Here is a 20877-nt window from a genome sequence, read left to right as displayed (position 1 = left end):
CGACGGGCCGGATGCGAAGTCCAGACGGGTCGGGGTGGCCGGACGTCCCGATAAGTGAGTAAGTCACGGAGGGTAGTGAGGGCGTTCCGGAAGGGACATTAGCGTCGATCCGCTTAGATCCATTTCGGATATCTAAGTCGAGATCGTGACTAGATTAGTCTCGAAAAGATGGAATCTAAGTCATACTTTTCTCATCTATAAAACTGTGCTAACCTTTTGTTGCAGGGTACATTTGCCTCGGACTAACCTTTTCTTGCGGAGAAGGACTTTCCGGAGAAGAGGGGTCCGGGGGTCCGGGCGCCCGGAGGTCCGGGCGGAAGGCAAATTTCATCCAGAGTCGTCGCCACGTGGAGCATCATGGTTTGTGCAGCTCGTCACATTCGTGCACCGGAAGGATCAGGCGCCGGGATGACATATAAAAAGCCTCGGTGAAGCTTGAATCAATCATCTCTGAGAACTTTCATTCTGGTCCTTGCTCTACGTTCTGACGCTAACAAAGCTCCGACAAAGTGCTTCTTCGTTTTTGGTTAATTTTCTTGTCGGTATTACTTTGTTTCATTAAGCATTTCCTGTATTCATTTTGTAATTATTATCGAATTGCTAGTGATTGCCCAACGAAAGTGGTCAAGGACCACGTGCCTTCGAGTAGGAGTCGTCACAGGCTCCGAACGAAGTAAAAAACAACTGTGTCTACTTTACTTTTCTGCTGCGCTAATACTCTATATTTTCGAATCGATATTCACCCCCCCCTCTATCGAACCTATCGGTCTTACAATACCTTGACCCCCCCTTTTGTAGGAATAGGAGAGGGTCCATACACATCAGAATGGATAAGATCAAATGAAGCAGAAGAAAAAGAAAGACTTTTAGAAAATGATAAGGCAGAAAATTTAGCCAGTTTACAACCACTATAATCAGAAATATCATAACTTTTTAAAAGTCTGAATGCTCCTGTAGAGGCTAAAAATGCAAACGAGGCGCTGAAACATGACCTAAACGAGAGTGTCACAAATAAAAATCAGAAGATGAACGACTCAGATGAAAAGACGATAAATCCACACTCGAAGCTACAACTTTTAGTAATTTGAGTTGATCTAAATCATAGAGTCCTCCTTGCTTATAGTCTGTCCCAATCAACTTCTGAGATTGCGGATCCTGAACATAACAATTGGATGAAGAAAAAGAGACTAGGTATCCAGACTCACATAATTGACTAGCAGAAACAAGATTTAAAGTAAGACTCGGAATATAATAAACATTAGTAAGAGATAAAGAGATAATTGGCAGAGGGTTGTGAACCAAGGAACTGTTGAAACTGCTCAAACATATATGAATCAAATTTTCATGAAGCATCTACATGACCAGGCATGATGACAAAACGAATAATTCTCAAAATAACCAAACTGTAAGGATACACATTTGTATGATCAGCAAAAACTGATGTCAGAACGACCCGTGGTCACACAAAGAATCTGAGGCAGAAAAGGATGTCAAATGTATAAATCAGTAGCACAAAGCGTTGACGTCGAAATTGCCAGCACAGGACGTCGGTGTCGAAATCGACAGAAAATAGTGTCGGCACCGAAATCATCAGAAAATAGTGTCGACACCGAAATCAATAGGATAGGACGTTGGCGCAAAAATCGACAGAAAATAGATGCCGACGCCGAAATCAACAGCAACAAGACAGAAAAATAGATGTCAGCGTCAAAATCAATAAAGGCAGTAGGAGACGACAACGATAACATAAAGCAATAACATGGACGATAGAAAAAATTAGGTCAGAGAAGGACAACTTTACTCTGATACCATGTAGAAATTAAGAGAAGAAAAAATTAATCATATTATTGAATCCAAAATTCATTAAGAAATAAAGAGTACAAGACCTTTATATAATTAATTATAAAAAAAAATCTAAAACCTAAACTGAAAAAATAAAAAACTAAATCTAAATATTAAACTGAAAAAATAAAAAATTAAATTACCTTTAAAATTATAAACAAATAATTCTAATAAATAATATAATATAAATTATATAATCTAACAAAATCATTCTACATAAAGCGTTTCATTTTTGACAAACATCACTCATGCTAATACCTAAATAAAAAATTATTACCTTTAAATTCCAAAAGTCTTTGGAAAATATGTAGGGTCGATACTGCCTAAATAAAAAAAAGTATTATCTTTAAAAGTCGAGCAGACCTTCGGAAATCTTTAGAGTTCATAATGTCTAAATAAAAACTTTTAAAATTTGAAAAGTCTTTAGAAAATCATTCGGTTGATACTGTCTAAATAAAAACTTATTACTTTTAAAATTTCAAAAGTAATTGAGAAAAGATAGTTTTGTCATTTTAACGGTCCTTTAATACTGATCCCATAAATATAAAAGCAAATAAATACGCATATAATAGGATAAATTTTAGATTATCAGTTCATAAAAATTAATCCCTAATTATTATATAAAAATAGTATGCATTACGTCATGTAAAGATAGGGAGATCTTTAAAAAAAAAACATGGATGATGGGTGTATTAAAATAAATTTGTTGTCATTCTCAAATAATGCGCGCATTAATGTCCAACAAAACAGGAAGTTGTGCACTTTCATCGCTTAGGGAATTGCTGTCACTTTCTCCTCCACGAGAAGGCCAACTGTCGCAGTCGAACAACTTTAATCTGAATAATGAATGAGTAGATATTATAAAAGAAAGTTTTGAAAGGTTTAATAGAAGTATATATATATATTTTATTTTATTAAAAATCTAGATTATTTATTAATTAATCGGGATGGACTCAAAATAAAATTATTTTAATTTTTTTTTACATTTCTCATTAAAAATAATTTTAAAATTTATTAATAATTTTCTTTAATTATTTTATATAAATATTATGTACTTTCTCATAATTCTCACAATAAATTTTAAAATACCTAATGATAATTATAATATTAAATTAACTTATATATTACATTATACCCGTAATATGTGTCCTCTATGATGTATATATCTCGATTATCTTATTTTAAAAACAATATTACCATACACATACATGAAGCTTAAATATTAATTAACACATATTACATTTTTTTTATTGTACGTAGTAATAATTATACTTCCACAAACTTGCCAATCCTTAAATACGATCAATAAATTAACGTCCCAGTCATACGCTTTCAGGGGACGGGTTCTATTAATTCATTGTCCTCCTCTTGAGCTTCACCGGCAGTCCACCCTTCATCTGCAGAATGATGGAGAGCTTGGGCTCGCCGGCGGCGGCGCCCTCCACCACCTGCACCTGGAAGTTGTACACCATGGCCGCCGCCACCGTCTTCATCTGCACGAACGCCACCTCCTTCCCCAGGCACGTCCTGGCGCCCGAGTTGAACGATAAGAACTTGTAAGTAGGCTCGTGCTTCACCTTCCCCTTCTCCGAGATCCACCGCTCCGGCCGGAACTCCGCGCTGTCCTCGCCCCACACTCCCTCCAGCCTCCCCAGGGTATACGCTGACAGCAGCACCTGTCCAAATCATACCATCCATATATGAATTGATTTAATTTTTGGAATAATGATTAATAATTATATTAATTATATTAATTAATTAATTAGAGCATGTATCCAGCACCTTCGTCCCGGCCGCCACCTTGTGGCCGCTGGGCAGCACGTCGTCGCGCAGCGCCGACTTGTGCTCGAACGGCACGGACGGATAGAGCCTCAGCGTCTCGCACAGCGCCGCGTGCAGGTACACCAGTTTCCCCACCTCCTCGGCGTCGAACACGACCAAGTCGTCGTCGGCGTCGTCGGAGCTCCGGCGCAACTCCTTCAGTTCCTCGAGAATCTTGGATTCCACCTCGGGGTTCTCCGACAGCATCCAGAAGAACCACGTGATCGCCGTGCCCGTCGTGTCCCTTCCGGCGAGCATGAAATTGAGCGCCGTGTCCCTTAGGAACTTCGTCGACGTCCAGTCGTCGGAGTCACCGCCGTCGCCTTCATTAATACTGTTGTTGATGATGTACGATGAGAGCAGATCAGCTTTCTCGGCGAGATTCATGCTGCCCTTGTCGATCCTTTTTTCCGTTAAAGTTTGATTGATGAAACGATCGATTTCCTCGCGAGCGGCGGCGAGCTTCTTCTCTTCCCCGACGTTCAGGCGCTTCATGAGCTTCCACCACGCCCGCGGCGCGGCGTGGCGGAGGAAGATGGCGCCCATGGCGTCGTCGATCGCCCGCGCGAAGGGGACCGTCGGGAACCCGGCGGAGAGGCAGCGCGGGTCGACGCCGAACACAAAGGTGCACGTCGCGTCGAAGGTCAGCCGCAGGAAGAAGTCCTGCAGGTCCAAGACGGCGCCGCGCTCGGCGAACCCGGCGGCGAGAGGAAGGAGGTCGGCGGCCACCTTCTCCCGGATCGAGTCGGCGACGAAGGCGCGGAACGGGCGGCTCGACACGACGGCGTGAGCGCGGCTGCGCTGCGCCTTCCAAGCCTCGCCGTCGGAGTTGAAGATGCCGTCGCCGAGGATGTCGAAGATCTCCGCAAACTCCGAGCCCTTGGGGTAGTTGGAGAAGTTGAGGCCGAAGATGTGGTGGACGTTGGCGGGGTCGGCGGTGCAGAGGTAGTCCATGCCCAAGAACCAGGGTCCCCGGAACCAGAAGGTGTAGCCGACGCGGCGGTGGAGCTTAACCGCCCAGTCGTGGACGCGGTGGAGGTTGAGGAGCGCACCGGGGAGCATGCCGACGACCGGCCAGTTCAGTGGCATCCGGTCGCGCCGCCCCCGCCTGAAGAGGCGGGCGAACCAGCCAAAGAAGAAAAAGAAGGAGAACGACACCGCGAGGTCGGCGTAATCGAGCAAGAGGAACTTGCCGGCGGCGATCCAGCTCCTCCCCATTGCCACAGCGGCTGCCTGTTTACTTCAGAGTGGAACGAGAAGGATCGTTTAAGTTTTGGTGCTCTCTCCGTCCCTCGCTGCCTCCCGTCTTATTGAGCTCCGGTTTGACTGTTGGGTTAACGTTGGGTTAATGGCTAAGCTAACTAGAATTAACAGCGTGATTTAATTAATTTGTCGCGATTTAATTAATTCGTCGCTTCCTCTCAAAATGTTAAAATAAAAAAATAGACGTGGGGCCAAACTAAAGTGGTTAATTGGCAGGCGTTATCATTTAATTTTAGTATAATTTAATTAACTAGATCACGCATTTAATTAATTTAATATGATATCACTCATTTTCATTTGTAATTTTTATATCAAAATTGTACGTGTCTTCATTTTTATTCACAACTTTGGCTACAGCAGCATTAATTCAATAATAGTGTGGACTTAATCACTATCACTATACTATCCGGAAGGTTTCTTATTTTTCTGGTGTACTCGAGGGTACTTCCTTGGGATTATGATCTAATGATAGGGATTATTATTCGGATATTCGTAGTTCGAGTCTTAGTTATGATGAATTTATAAAAAATTTTCTCCAAATAGAGTATGCAATTAAACGATGCTGAACTCTTGGACTATCCGCTACGAGTGTTTCTCGATTTATTTTGATGATCGATGAAAAATTTTTATAGAGCCGAATCGATCATCCGAGACTCAATTATTTAACCTGATTATTATTATTATTATTATTTTATTTTATTTTTTTTAAATCGAGAGTACGGTGTAATGGTAAAGGACTCAAAGCGCGAGGCTATTTTGTGATAGGAGTCGGTGCGAGGATTCCTCAAGTATCCATAGTTAGTAAAATCTAGATCCTTTGTTGTATATTTATGTTACATTAAAAGTAAAAAAATAATTATCTTTCCATTATAAAAAAAAACTTCTCAATAATTCATTGATCTAGTATTTTTTATTATATATATTTTTTATTTCTTTTATATTTTAAATTATATATAATTGAGTTTTTATAAAATTTAAATTTATAAATTAACAACGAAATAATGTTACCTAACATTTTTTTATAAATATTTTATTATTTTTATTTGTTTAAATAGAAATAAAAAAAATATTTAATAAAAAAACATGAAGAAGCGGCTCGGGCTCTTAGAGCCATTTCTTTGAAATCAATGATGGAAGGGAGCTCCTTCATAGCATTCATATCATAGTGAAAACTCTTCACTATAGATGCTCTTAGGGTATCCAAAATCATAGAATCTCTCTATGAGTTCTTTCGCTGTCACATATACATCACGTCAAAAGTAAAAAATTTCACATATCTTTTCACTATCAAAAAACTTTTTAACAACTCCTTCATGGATTCCACATTTTTCATTATATATATTTTTCTCACATTTCTATTCTACAATTATATATAATTAAATTTTAATAAAATTATAAATTATTTTTTAATATTTTAATAATTTTATTTTTAAATCAGAAATAAAATTATTTAATAAAAAAAAGTTTAAAAAAATAATGAAAAAGTGGCTCCATGAACACGGAGTTATTTCCTCATAATTACGCGAAGGAGCTCCCTCCACTCCTTCACTTCACTGAAGTCACGTCATGGAGCTTCCACTATAGATGCTTTTAGATAATAAGATTCAATAAAAAAACAAGAGGAGCATGCAATTCTTCGTAACATTGAGGATTCATTGATACTTTTTGATTTACGTTGATGACTAATAAATTATTTTTATAAAATTAATCAGATCATAAGTGTTACTTGAATTATAAATTTTTTTTATAAAATTAATCAGATCATAAGTGTTACCTGAACTATAAAAAAATTGATAAAATACTTAGAGAATAAGTAAGAACATAAGATCATCCATAGTGAGAGCTCTCTGTGATGTGGCATCAGGGAAAAACCTCCCTCCCATAGTGGAGGGAGGTTTTTCCCTTTACACGAAGAAGCGGCTCCGTGGTTACGGAGCCACTTCTTCGTGTTTTTTTTTATTTTTTATATATATTATTTTTATTTTAATAATTATAAAAAGATAAATAATGAAGAGAAATGAGAATTATATATAATGAAAAGTGTGGAACCCATGAAGGAGTTGTTGAGAGGGTTTTTGATAGTGGAAAGAGGTATGAGGTTTTTAACTTTTGATGAGGCGCAGACGCGGCAACGAAGGATGGGAACTCTCAATAGGTTGTAACCGCTATGAATGCCCTAAGAGCTCAAGTTATAATAAGAAATAATATTACAAATGTTCCAACTTGAGATAGTTGATGGCTGAGCAACCAGTGCACTCTCTTCTAGTTAACAGTCGAATAGTCCAAGAAGAGAAAGAAAGAGGGAGCTAGATCACCAAGAGTGACCGAGAAAGGAAGAGAGAGTTAAAATGAAGGTCGAGGTGTCTTATTTCGTGCATCTCGACGCTCAAGTCAAGTCTATAGCAAGGGAGGTGGAGAAGAAAACAGTAATGAGAAGAAGTGGTTTGTAAATGTGTTTGCATAGATATGTAAGCATACAATGTTAAAGGAGGAATAATGTTTCTCTTTGTTATGACCAAAAGAATTCAGATAGAGTATGATATTGTTCACTTTGGACTTAAGTTCTCATAGTTTTGTTTTTGAGCTCTACCCAAAACCTCATACCAATGGAGATATTTTTTCCTTATAAACTCATGATCTTTCTCGTGTATTTTCAATGTAAGACTATATTTGCAACCTTGCAAACAACAATCCCCCTCAAACAAAGGACCACAGGGTCCCCCTTCAAGTATTGGGTCACTCTTAACCTGCTCAAGGCCTCCCCTTGAGTATCGGATCACTCTTGACCTGCTCAGGGCCTCCCCTTAAGCATCATATCACTAACCTACTACGGGCATTCCCTACTTTGTTTAAAGTTTTACCCACATGGTTTGATCTTGGATCATGGCTCTGGCTCGTGCTTCTTCTTACGGTTAGTCCGGTGAAGAGCGCCCTTGCTGTGATACCAATTGAAGGATCGAAAAAATTTAGATATCTTCATAATTGTATGATATTATCCACTTTGGGCTTAAGCCCTCATGATTTTACTCTTGGATAGAGCCCAATAGCAAAACCATGAGGGTTTAGACCCAAAGTGGATAATATCATACTATTGTGGAGATATATAAATTCTTTTTCATCCTTTACTCTCCTCATTAATTTGGCATCATATCCTAGTAAAGAAAGTGTCCCATCATCATATCGCCAATGTATCATATGGTCATGTCGCCCACGTTCTATATTTGTAGAATATCATATGGGGTCACGTTATATCAACCATATTGCTCCATATGTTCTGACAACTCATGAGCTACCCCATGAACTATGCTAGTCTATTCCACAAGCTACGCTAGTCCATGTGCTACCCTATATGCTATGCCAGCCACCTAACATTGAGATAGTTGGGTTGAAGGGCATGACCTATTAAGTGAAGCATTGTCGGATCAACAGGAATGAGGTGAGTGTCCTATAGGCGGGATTATTCGATTGACGGAGTTGAGCAGGAAGGAACAGAGTATTCGGTCGGCAGGGCCGAGCAAAAAGGAATAGAGGATTGAGCAGGGCTTCCGATCGGCGGGGCTGAGAGGATTGAGTGGGTTGATGAGCACAATGGCCGCACCCTTGGGAGAGGTTTAATTAATTCGTCTCAAAATGGAAAAATTAGCCGTGGAAATAAGAAAAGTGCAATACAAAAAACAACAATTTAGGGACGAACATTTGGGACGAATATTATTAGTTGCAAATTTGCGACGGATTTTGCAACAAAAACCTAATTCATATCACATTAGCAATGAAAATAGCAACGAAATACATTTGTCACAAATTAGCAACAAATATATTTTCATCGCAGAATTCGTTCCCAATCAACGTCGAAATATAAAATTTATTGGAAATTTTATAAAATCTGTGACAAAAAAATTTCTTCATCGTAGAAGCTGACATAAACAAAGCAATTTTTGCGACAAATCTCTGGATTCATCGCTAATTGGCAACGAATATATGTTCATCGCTAAATTCGTCACAATTTCGGACGAAATTCCTAATTCGTCCCAAATTTTTTTTCAAAGTTATACTTTTAAAAAATGGAAGATAACCCTAAAGAGCTCAAAATGATACTAAACAAGTTTCTATGAGTTCGTCTCATTCTTCTAATCTTACTAATGGGCTCAAACATAATTTTCTACTAATACACCGACGTTTATAAATTTTTGGAACAAGAATTTAATATTTATTATTCATTCAGGATAACAAATTTATAAATGCCAGTATATTAGTTAAAAATTATGTTTGAGTACATTAGTAAGATCAGGAGAATGATACGAACCCATAAAAACTTGTTTCATGTTATTCCGAGCTCTCTAGGGTCATATTCCATTTTATAAAAGTATAACTAAAAAAAAATTTGGGATGAATTTTGGAATTCGTCCCTAATTTGTGACGAACCTGGAATTTTGTCCCAAATTTGGGACGAATTTCCAAGTTCATTGCAAAATTTAAAATTTTCAAAAAAATCAAAATAAATGCGTCCAAAATATGGAAGATGGACCTAGAGAGCTCTGAATCATGTGCAACAAGTTCCTATGGCTTCATATCGATAATAATGACCTCAAATATTTTTTTTTATACAAAATATATTTAGGTGAGTGATTTTTGGATATCAAAATTACTTTACCATTTTCAAACTCTAGCTCTTTTTCCCTAAGTCATACGATTTATAAACGCCATCTAATTATTATTATGAATAAAAAATTTTATTAGATATTTGTGGTCATCATTATGATAAGGAGATTGATACAAATTCATAGGAACTTGTTTTATATGATTCGGAGCTCTCCAAGTCCATCTTCTGAAAAATTTAAATTTTACAACGAATATGGAAATTCATCCCAAATTTAGGACGAAATTCTAGGTTCGTCTCAAATTAGAGACAAATTTCAAAATTTGCCCCACATTTTTTTTAGTTATACTTTTAAAAAATGGAAGTTGACCTTAGAGAGCTCAGAATGACACAAAACAAGTTTTTATCGGTTCGAATCATTCTCCTGATCTTATTAATGAGCTCAAAGATAATTTTTAACAAATATACTGATGTATTTAAATTTTTTACCCTAAATGACTAATAAATATTAAATTTTTATAACAAAAATTATAAACATCGGTGTATTGGTTAAAAATTATGTTTACGCCTATTAGTAATATCAAGAGAATGATTCGAACCCATAAAAACTTATTTTGTATCATTCCGAGCTCTATAGGGTCAACTTCCATTTTTTAAAAGTATAAATAAAAAAAATGGAATGAATTTTGAAATTCGTGCCTAATTTGTGATGAACCTAGAATTTTATTCCAAATTTGAGACGAATTTCTAAGTTCATCGTAAAATTTAAAATTTTCAAAAATCAAAATAAATGCGTCCAAAATACGGAAGATGAACCTAGAGAGCTCCGAATCACATGCAACAAGTTTCTATAGCTTCGTATCTATCTCCTGATCATAATGATGACCTCAAATATTTTTTTCTTCAAAATATATTTAGGTGAGCGATTTTTGGATATCAAAATCACTTTATCATTTTCAAACTCTAGCTCTTTTTTCCCTAAGTCAAACGATTTATAAACTCCATCTAATTATTATTATGATTAAAAAATTTTATTAGATATTTGAGATCATCATTATAATCAGGAGATCGATATGAATCCATAGGAACTTATGTCATGTGATTCGGAGCTCTCTAGGTCCATCTTTCGCATTTTGGACATATTTATTTTGATTTTTTAAAAAATTAAATTTTGCAACGAACATGGAAATTTGTCCCAAATTTGGGATGAAATTTCAGGTTCGTCGCAAATTAGGGACGAATTCCAAAATTCGTCCCAAAATTTTTTTTTCTAGTTATACTTTAAAAAATAGAAGTTGACCATAAAGAGCTTGGAATGACACAAAATAAATTTCTATGGGTTTATATCATTCTCCTGATCTTACTAATGGACGCAAAGATAATTTTTAATCAATATATTAATATTTATAAATTTTTTATCCTTAACAACTAATAAATATTAAATTCCTGTTCCTAAAATTATAAACATTGGTGTATTGGTTAAAAATTATGTCTGATCCCATTACTAAGATCAGGGGAATGATACGAATCCATAGAAACTTGTTTCATTTTAAAAGTATAAATAAAAAAAATTGGGACGAATTTTGGAATTCATCCCTAATTTGTGACGAACCTGGAATTTCATCCCAAATTTGGGACGAATTTCCAAGTTCGTCATAAAATTAAAATTTTCAAAAATTAAAATAAATACGTCCAAAATGTGGAAGATGGACCTAGAGAGATCCGAATCACATGCAACAAGTTCCTATGGTTTCGTATCGATCTTCAAATCATAATGATGACCTCAAATATTTTTTTATACAAAATATATTTAGGTGAGTGATTTTTGAATATCAAAATCACTTTACCATTTTCAAACTCTAGCTCTTTTTTCCTAAGTCATACAATTTATAAACTCCATCTAATTATTATTACGATTAAAAAATTTTATTAGATATTTGGCGTCATCGTTATGATCAAGATATCGATACGAATCCATAGGGACTTGTTTCATGTGATTCTGAGCTATTTAGGTCTATCTTCTGCATTTTTTTTGATTTTTAAAAAATGTAAATTTTGTGACAGACTTGGAAATTCGCCCCAAATTTGGGACGAAATTCCAAGTTCATTGCAAATTAGGGACGAATTCCAAAATTCGTCCCAAAAAATTTTTTTAGTTATAATTTTAAAAAATGGAAGTTGATCATAGAGAGTTCGGAATGACACGAAATAAATTTTTATGGGTTCATATCATTCTCCTGATCTTACTAATGGGCTCAAAGATAATTTTTAACCAATATACTGACATTTATAAATTTTTTACCCTGAACGACTAATAAATATTAAATTCTTGTTCCAAAAATTATAAACATCAGTGTATTGGTTAAAAATTATGTTTGAGCCCATTAGTAAGATCAGGAGAATGATATGAACCTATAGAAACTTGTTTCATGTCATTCCGAGCTCTCTAGTGTCAACTTCCATTTTTTAAAAGTATAACTAAAAAAAATTTGGGGACAAATTTTGGAATTCGTCCCTAATTTGCGATGAACCTGGAATTTTATCCCAAATTTGGGCCAAATTTCCAAGTTCGTTGCAAAATTTAAAATTTTCAAAAATCAAAATAAATGCGTCCGAAATACGGAAGATGGACCTAGAGAGCTTCGAATCACATGCAACAAGTTCCTATAGCTTCGTATCAACCCCTGATCATAATGACGACCTCAAATATTTTTTTCTACAAAATATATTTAGGTGAGTCATTTTTGAATATCAAAATCACTTTACCATTTTCAAACTTTAGCTCTTTTTCCATAAGTCATATGATTTATAAATTACATCTAATTATTATTATAATTAAAAAATTTATTAGATATTTTAGGTCATCATTATGATCAGGAGATCGATACGAATCCATAGGAAATTGTTTCATATGATTCGGAGCTCTCTACATCCATCTTTTGCATTTAGTTTTATTTTTGAAAAATTTAAATTTTGTGACGAACTTGGAAATTCATCCCAAATTTGGGATGAAATTCCAGGTTTGTCACAAATTAGGGACGAATTCTAAAATTCATCGCAATTTTTTTTAGTTATACTTTTTAAAAAATGGAAGTTGACCCCACGAAATAAGTTTTTATGGATTCGTATGATTCTCTTGATCTTATTAATGGGCTCAAAGATAATTTTTAACCAATATACTGACATTTATAAATTTTTTACCCTGAACAACTAATAAATATTAAATTCTTGTTCCAAAAATTATAAATGTCGATGTATTGGTTAAAAATTATATTTGAGCCCATTAGTAAGATCAGGAGAATGATACGAATCTATAGAGACTTATTTCGTGCATTCTGAGCTATCTAGGGTCATATTCCATTTTTTAAAAGTATAATTTGAAAAAAAATTGGGACGAAATTTTGACTTCGTGCCTAATTTGGGACAAACTTGGCGACGAATTTATTTTTATCGCCAAAATCCCTAATATTCCCGATTGCTACCCTGCCCTAATGCTTTATCTCCTCTCCTCTATTCTCATCTTGTTGGCGGCGGTGGCACAGGCATCTCCATCCTTTCCGACCACGATCTCCGGTAGGTAAAGTTCATTTCTCCCTCTCTCTTTTTTCCCAAGCATACTGGGGCGTACCGCGACGGCCGCTGCTTGGTCACGACGGCTTTCTTGCACGACAGGCGCAGGGCGCCAGGTCTAGCCCTTGTTGGCCCTCGACCGACTAGGGTCGGCATCTTCTGGCCCCCTGTATGCCGTTGGCGAACCTCGGTAGCCGTTGGTGGCCTTAGCAGCCGCTGCCAGCCCGAGGGTTGCTGTCGGCCACCTAGCAATGCTGGTGGCCGGTCACTGCCCCCCTTGACGCCTAGGGGGGCTGCTGCCGGTCTCCTGCTGCCATTGGCCACCGCTGCCGACTCCTAGCGGCCGCTACCAGCCCCCATTGGCTGCTGCTCTCCGTCGGTGTCGAAGGATATAATTTTTTTTTGAATCTTATATATAATTGTAAACATTGCATTGTTGTTTGTGTAAGTTTGTACACTGACGTGGTTTGGAGAGACGCTCATTGTTGTTCTCCTTTGTTAGGTATATGTATCTAGACTTGTTTATTAATAATGATAGTAATAATGATACTGTGTTTGTCTATTGTGCTATCTCTTGTTTTTATTTTGGTTGTTATATAGTATTTTGATATGTATGTGCACTTGGTACATCTTTACCATTAGTTTGTTGTCTAGAAGTTTTTATTAATGTAATTTATTGTAAACAGACAAAATACAAAATGAAAGAAATTGGATGTATAACAAGAATTTGTTTGACCATCAGGGTTTAACTGATAAGTTTATCACTTCTTGAGACAATTTTTTAATTTTACATGTAGTCAAGTTGAGTATATGGATGGTAATAAGATAAGGTGTTTATGTAGAAAGTGTCACAATGGTAAATTTTTACCCTCTGATAAAGTTGAAGAACATCTTTGTAAATTTGAATTTACCCCGAATTACTATAATTGGACATCTCATGGTGAACCGTTCATATCTGATGAGGATTATGAATGAAACATATAAGTCTCAGTTAGTGGTGATTAGAGTTATTATAATCAACTAAATTCATATCAGAGGATGCTAATTGATACAGCAGGTCAGAATTTCAATCCCGACATGCATGGTACAAGTTCTAGTTATCCTCCACCAGTTGAACAAATGTTTAATACTTATACATCACCATTGGAGGAGGTAGAAGTAAGGTGTTGATGAAACATATATTAAATTTCAAGAAGTGTTGAGTGCTACTGATGAACCATTATGGACTGGTTATGACACTCACACTAAATTATCTCTCACCTACTGTTGAATGTCAAGTCAGAGTTTAATGTGTCGGAAGATTGTTTTAATAGGGTTGTTCAAACTTTTGAAGAGGTATTACCGTGTGATAATATATTGCCTAATGATTTTTACAGTATGAAAAAACTTATTAAAGAATTAGGTCTTTCGGTGGAAAGAATTGATGTATGTCGAGATGGTTGTATGCTATATTGGGGAGATAATGCAGATACAGATGCTTGTAAATTTTGTAATCAAGATCGGTACAAGAGCACCATAAGGAATCAACAGCAATGTAAATCATATAGTCGGATGTTTTATTTGCCTTTAACTCCTAGGTTACAAAGGCTTTATACATTAAAGGTAATTACTGAACACATGACTTGACATGCAAATCATCAAACAAAAGGGGGGGTTAATGTGTCATCCATCAGATGCAGAGGCATGGAAAAATTTTGATAGAACATATCCAGAATTTGCAAAGGAGATTCGAAACATTAGATTAGGTCTATGTACTGATGGCTTTACTCCGTTTGGTAAATCAGGAAGAAATTATTCATGTTGGACAGTTATCGTAACTCCGTATAATCTTCCACCTGGGATGTGTATGAAAACACCCTATATGTTTTTAATTTTGGTTGTCCCTGGCACGCAAAATCTAAAAAAGTAATAGATATTTATATGCAACCAATGATTGCAGAACTGAAACAATTATGGGATGAAGGTTTTCCTACATACGATGTTCAAACTAATCAGATGTTTGTAATGAAGGCTGCTCTTCTTTGGACCATAAATGACTTTCTGGCTTATGGTATGCTATCATGTTGGAGTACTGCTGGGAGATTAGGATGCCCAATATGTATGCAGAGATCGAAGTCAATCCGATTGAAACATGGAATTTTGATTGTTATAGACAATTTTTAGTACCAATTCATATTTTCAGAAGAAATAAAGATGAATTCACTATGAATAGAATTGAAAGAACCCCTCTACCATTGAGATTAACTAGTGAACAGATTTGGTGGCGAGTAGTTAACTTTCCATATGTTATTGAAGAGCTATATGATACAACATATGAATATGGAAGTACACATAAATGGACTAAATGGAGTATATTTTGGAATTTGTCATATTGGTTTAGTCATTTGATTCATCATAATCTCAATGTAATGCATATTAAGAAGAATATTTTTGATAATCTCACAAATACAGTGATTGATATTAACGAAAAAACCAAAGAGAACCTGAATGCAAGAAAAGAGATGCAGCTCATTTGTAAAAGGCCCACTCTTAATGTCGATGAAAATAGTAGGAGACTAAAATCAAAGGTGGTTTATACATTAAATAAGGATCAGAGATGTATTATGTGTGAATGGTTAAAATCATTAAAATTTCCAGATGGGTATGTCTCTAATATTGGAAGATGTGTCGATATGAAAGAATGTAAATTGATTAGTTTGAAAAGTCATGACTGTCATATAATCATGCAAAGACTCATTTCTATTGCCTTTAGGGAACTCTTACCAAATTTTATATGGAGTTCTCTTACAGAGTTAAGCATTTTTCTACATGATATTTGCTCCACAGTTTTGAGACAATCACACATAGAGAAATTAGAAAAAGACATTCCAATCATTTTGTGTAATTTGGAAAGAATATTTCCACCCTTATTTTTAATTCCATGGGGCATCTTTTAATTCATTTGTCATATGAGGCCAAAGTTGGAGGACCTGTTTATTTTCGATGGATGTATCCTTTTGAAAGGTAAATTTTTCATCTTCTATATTTAGATAATCTGAATACATAAAAATTTACTAATTTAATTATATATTAATATCTAATACAATTTATTTTATCATAATCAGATTCTTATATCATTTGAAGAAAAAAAAATAAGGCACATGTTGAAGCATCTATTGTTAATGCATACATTGTCGAGGACAGCTTTTGCATCATATTATTTTGAGCCTCGTGTTCAGAGCAAAAGGCGAAGGTTAGGAAGAAATGATGAGGACTCTATTGATCCCAATTTAAACTCATTCTCAATTTTTAACTACCTTGGTCGATCAAGTGGACCATGTAAGCAGAGATACTTAACTGGTCAAGAATGGTGAGCAACCCATACATATATTTTATTGAATTGTTCAGAAGTATCATCATTATATATATATATATATATATATATATATATATATATATATATATATATATATATATATATATATATATATATATATATATATATATCATAACATTTAGAGTTATAATTTATTTTTTTATTGTAGGATTTTTGAAAACTTATATTCTGATTTGTCGACATAAGAGTTTGATCGCTTATGTCAAGAAGAATTTGCACCATGGTTAAAATCATATGTAATTAGTCAATTTAAATTTGGTTTTCGCTTAAGAATTTTATAATAATTGCCGTATTTGAATTTAGGTTCTTGATAATCAAACTCACATTGAGCAAGAATTACTAATCCATCTGGCATGGGGTCCAAAAGTAATGGTACGCACTTGGCCAACTTATTTCATAAATGGATATAATTTTTATACTCAATTATAGAATGGGAAAAACTACAATGAATAATGGAGTTTGTGTTAAGTCATCCAATGATAGAGATGCAAGCAATGATTTTTATGGTTTGTTGGATGAAATTATAGAGATAGACTATCCTAGCCCAGAAATGCGAGTAATTATATTCATGTGTCGTTGGTTTAACCCTATCAAAGAGATGAAGGTGCATCTATGATATAATTTGGTTAAAATAAATCATAAGAGATTGTACAAGAAATATGAACCATTTATGTTGGCACGACACAACAAGCAATTCAAGTTTTCTATGCTTCATATCCTAGTATGAAAAGTGGCAAAGTTGTTTGGTGGGTTGTTTGCAAAACGAAAGCATGGAAAAAAAATTGAGGAATGTTGGGAGGACATTGCTTATCAACAAGAAAAAGTTATGAATACATTTCATACTGAGGAATGTATTATTCCAACATTATAAGATCACAACGGAGTAGTCATAAATGTGGATACAACTGAAATTAATGATGATGATGATGAGGAGGAGGAGGAGGAGGATAACAACAATGACGATGACGAGGATGGTAATAATAATGACAATGACAATGACAATGAGGACTTTGATTGTTTGTAATGGGATTTTTTAGGAGTAAATTTAGTTTTAATCTGCAAATTACAAAACTCATAGCTCCATTTGTTTATCTGTCTCAATTAGTATAAAACTATTTTATTTTTTAATTTATATATTTTATCGATTAATACTCTGTATTTTTTTCTATAGGTGATTAGAAGTTATATCTTATCGTCGTCTCAGGGTTTGTGCACTCTCTTATTTTTAGGAATTATAGTAAGTTTTTTTTCCATATTATTCATTATGCATCATATTTGTATTTACTTTATCATATTTTTGAATTTTTAGAATATGTTTCGACGTGGTGGTCGCAGACAGAGATCTCAAGTTAATTACAACACCTGCAGACACTGTTGTTACGCCCCCATCTGATCAGGCAGCACCATCGCATATACCTATGCCAGTACTATGGCATACACCTATGCCAATACCATCGCATACACCTATGCCAGTACCATCGCATACACCTATGCCAGTACCATCACATATAGCTATGCCAATACCTTCCTCTACAGGATCACCTTCTCCTTCGACAGTGCCTTCTCCTTCCACAGTACCTTCATCGATTGAGTCGCCAGTACCCTCTTTCATTCCTTCCCGACACTTAGTTGCTGAGAGGCCAGACACTCGAGAGTCTATATCCTCTTGTGGAGATTCGTAAGTAGAATCAAACTATTCCATTTTTTTAAACTATTTTAATTATTTAATATGTTTTTGTAATTTATAATAGATTTGATAATTCTGTCCGTGTTATTCATAAGATTAATAGAATCGTTAATAACCATTAGAGAGGAGACTCGATGAGTTATATAAGCACTCAAGCACCGACAAGAGAGTTATGGTAGAGTGAATTTAAGGTATATCTCAATCATTTCATATCTTAAATAAAAGTGAATATATAAATATTTATTTTTCTTCCATTGTAGCGATCATTCACTTGGGAAATGATTGATGAGATGGAAATAGAGAGGTTTTTCATGAAAAAATGTGGCGATCACATTCGCCATGTACTTAATCATGCAAAGTTGAGGGGGAAAAACCACCATTCATCACCGAGGAAAATTGGATAAAGATTTCAAATTTTTGGGAAAGCGAGGAGTTCAAAAAAAGATCTTTTAATTCTCAAGATTTGTCTGCGACATATGCGGGAGGTTCTATCAATGTGGATGAGCATAGACGCAGATGGGTAATTTTTTAACTCTCCTAATATTTTCTTAATCTATTTTACACTATTTAATTATTTCTAATTATCTTTTTAGACCAAAAAATTAGAAAATGAGCCTAATTTTATAGATACTTTCACTCGTAAATTTCAGAAAAAAGATAAGACTTGGAGCAGGGACAGAGCTAAAGCAATTAAGGTTTGGATAAACTTTGAATCTTAATTTATAACTTAGATTCTATTATTAATGTACCTACTCTAACTTTATACTCTTGTGTTACTAAAATTTTATTATTGTAAATTTATTTTTTTTTATTACAATACAGGAAAAATATGTTGAGCTAAAGGCAGCACAGAGATGTCAGCTTCTGCTAGTGCTTATATCGAGGGGACTGAGCCATCTGTTTGGTACTAATTTCAATTTATGACTACAGGCGAGTGGGGGGCTAAAAGGGGGAGGAAAGCTATTCGGAATGAGTTCTTTGAGCAAAACTCATATAGTTAGTCGTATATCTTCTTCCTCCTCCTCACATATCCAGCAGATGCATAACTTGACTGAAGAACAAGACTTTATTATGTGACATCTTTAGTTAAGTTCTATTCCAAGTCAAATTCCTCCCAGTGACAGTGATGATGATAATGGAGGTGGTGGTGATTCTTCATAAATTTATGGTAAATTTTATGTTTGGATTTTTTTTTTCATGTCATGTTATAGTTGATTCTTTATTTTTATTTTACCTCGATGCATTGCATCTTATGTCATGTTTGGTATATTTTTACAAGTACATCATTTGTCATAATTGTACAAAAAACATATACAATACTATGAGTTTGACATTGGTAGGTATTGCAACAATCTACAAGAAATATGAAACAAAAGATTAACTAGAAACATGAGTCTTGAACAAAGGAAATGAATTGCAAACAACTTTAATTTCACCTTGATACTTTGCATTTTATGTCATGATGATACTTTGCATGTTATGACAAACAATCTTAGTAATAAATTTCATTCATGTTTGTAAATGTTAGATACATATATCATTAATATGTTTGATACATTTTTTTTAGTTATGAATGTTACTTATTATTTGTTTGTAATTTGACGCAGGAAAAGAAGCACGGAAGGCGACCGAAGCTCCTGAGACATGATGATATGTATTTTTTTTCGTTTGAATGCCTTATTGCATTTGTTGTTTGGATAATGATAGAACTTTCATATTTGGATATTATGATTTGTTAAACTTGTTGTTGTTTGGATTTTGACTATTTGTATATATGAATATGATGTGTTTAGTTTTGGGATGATTTGTTTGGATGTAAGATATGGATGTGTTGGATATTATGTATTTAGTTTTGGAATGATTTGTTTGGATGTTGAATATGGATGTTTTGGATATAATTTGTTCAAGATGTTGTAAGTGTAATATGTAAACAGGATAACAGAAAAATCAAGAAAGATTTTGGAATTTTTTTATTTTTGGGACAAATTTTGTGACAAATTTATTTTTGTCGCAAATTTATCGTAAATTTGTGATAAATCAAAGATTCGTTTCAAATTTGCGACAAATATAGATTTGTCCCAAACTTCGTCGCAGATTTGGAACAAAAATTAGCTTTTCGTCACAAATTTTGGCTGAGAAAAGAAACAACTTTTGCGATAAATCAAGATTCATCCCAAAATTCGTCGCAGATTTGGGATAAAATTTAGTTTTTCGTCATAAATTAGGAACAACTTTTGGGACGAATCTAGATTCGTCCCACAATTTGTCGCAAATTTGTACATTTTTTGTTGGATGAGCCTAAAGTGACATTTTTTGGGACAAATCTAGATTTGTCACAAATCTGTAACGAATTCAGATTCATTGTAGATTTGCGATGAATCTTGATTCGTTGCATATTTGCAACGAAAATCTATTTTTGTCACAAATTTGTGACGAAAATAGGATTTTTTTCCTGTAGTTATTTGTAATTATGCAATATTTTTTGCCACAAAAAAATTTCATTGCAAATTTGAGATGAAAATATATGTTTGTCATAGATATAAGATTATGAAATTTACGACGAATTAATGTTCGTTGCAGATTGGCAACGAATTCTGCGACAAAAATTGAAATTTATCGTAAAAATTTCCAACGAAAATTATTTATTTGTCGCAAAAATTTCGCAACGCCATTTTTAGGTCGAATATAATTTCGTCCCAAAATTCATCGTAAAATATTTTA

General features: G+C 34.8%; 1 protein-coding gene across 1 annotated transcript; it reads right to left on the bottom strand.

Moving 5' to 3' along the window:
• Positions 1-3013: 3013 nt before the first annotated feature.
• LOC122040541 (noroxomaritidine synthase-like) lies at positions 3014-4984 on the bottom strand. The gene is made up of 2 exons (XM_042599890.1): positions 3625-4984; positions 3014-3518 (listed from the first exon to the last, which is right to left on the bottom strand). Exons 1-2 carry the CDS (start codon positions 4879-4881, stop codon positions 3192-3194), a joined length of 1584 nt encoding a protein of 527 aa, XP_042455824.1. The 5' UTR covers positions 4882-4984; the 3' UTR covers positions 3014-3191.
• Between the last annotated feature and the right edge of the window lie 15893 nt (positions 4985-20877).

This window comes from Zingiber officinale, chromosome 2A (genome assembly GCF_018446385.1).
Source record: "Zingiber officinale cultivar Zhangliang chromosome 2A, Zo_v1.1, whole genome shotgun sequence".
Taxonomy (NCBI): Eukaryota; Viridiplantae; Streptophyta; class Magnoliopsida; order Zingiberales; family Zingiberaceae; genus Zingiber; species Zingiber officinale.
Note: the sequence above shows the minus strand (reverse complement) of the source record. Positions and strands in the feature narration are given on the sequence as shown.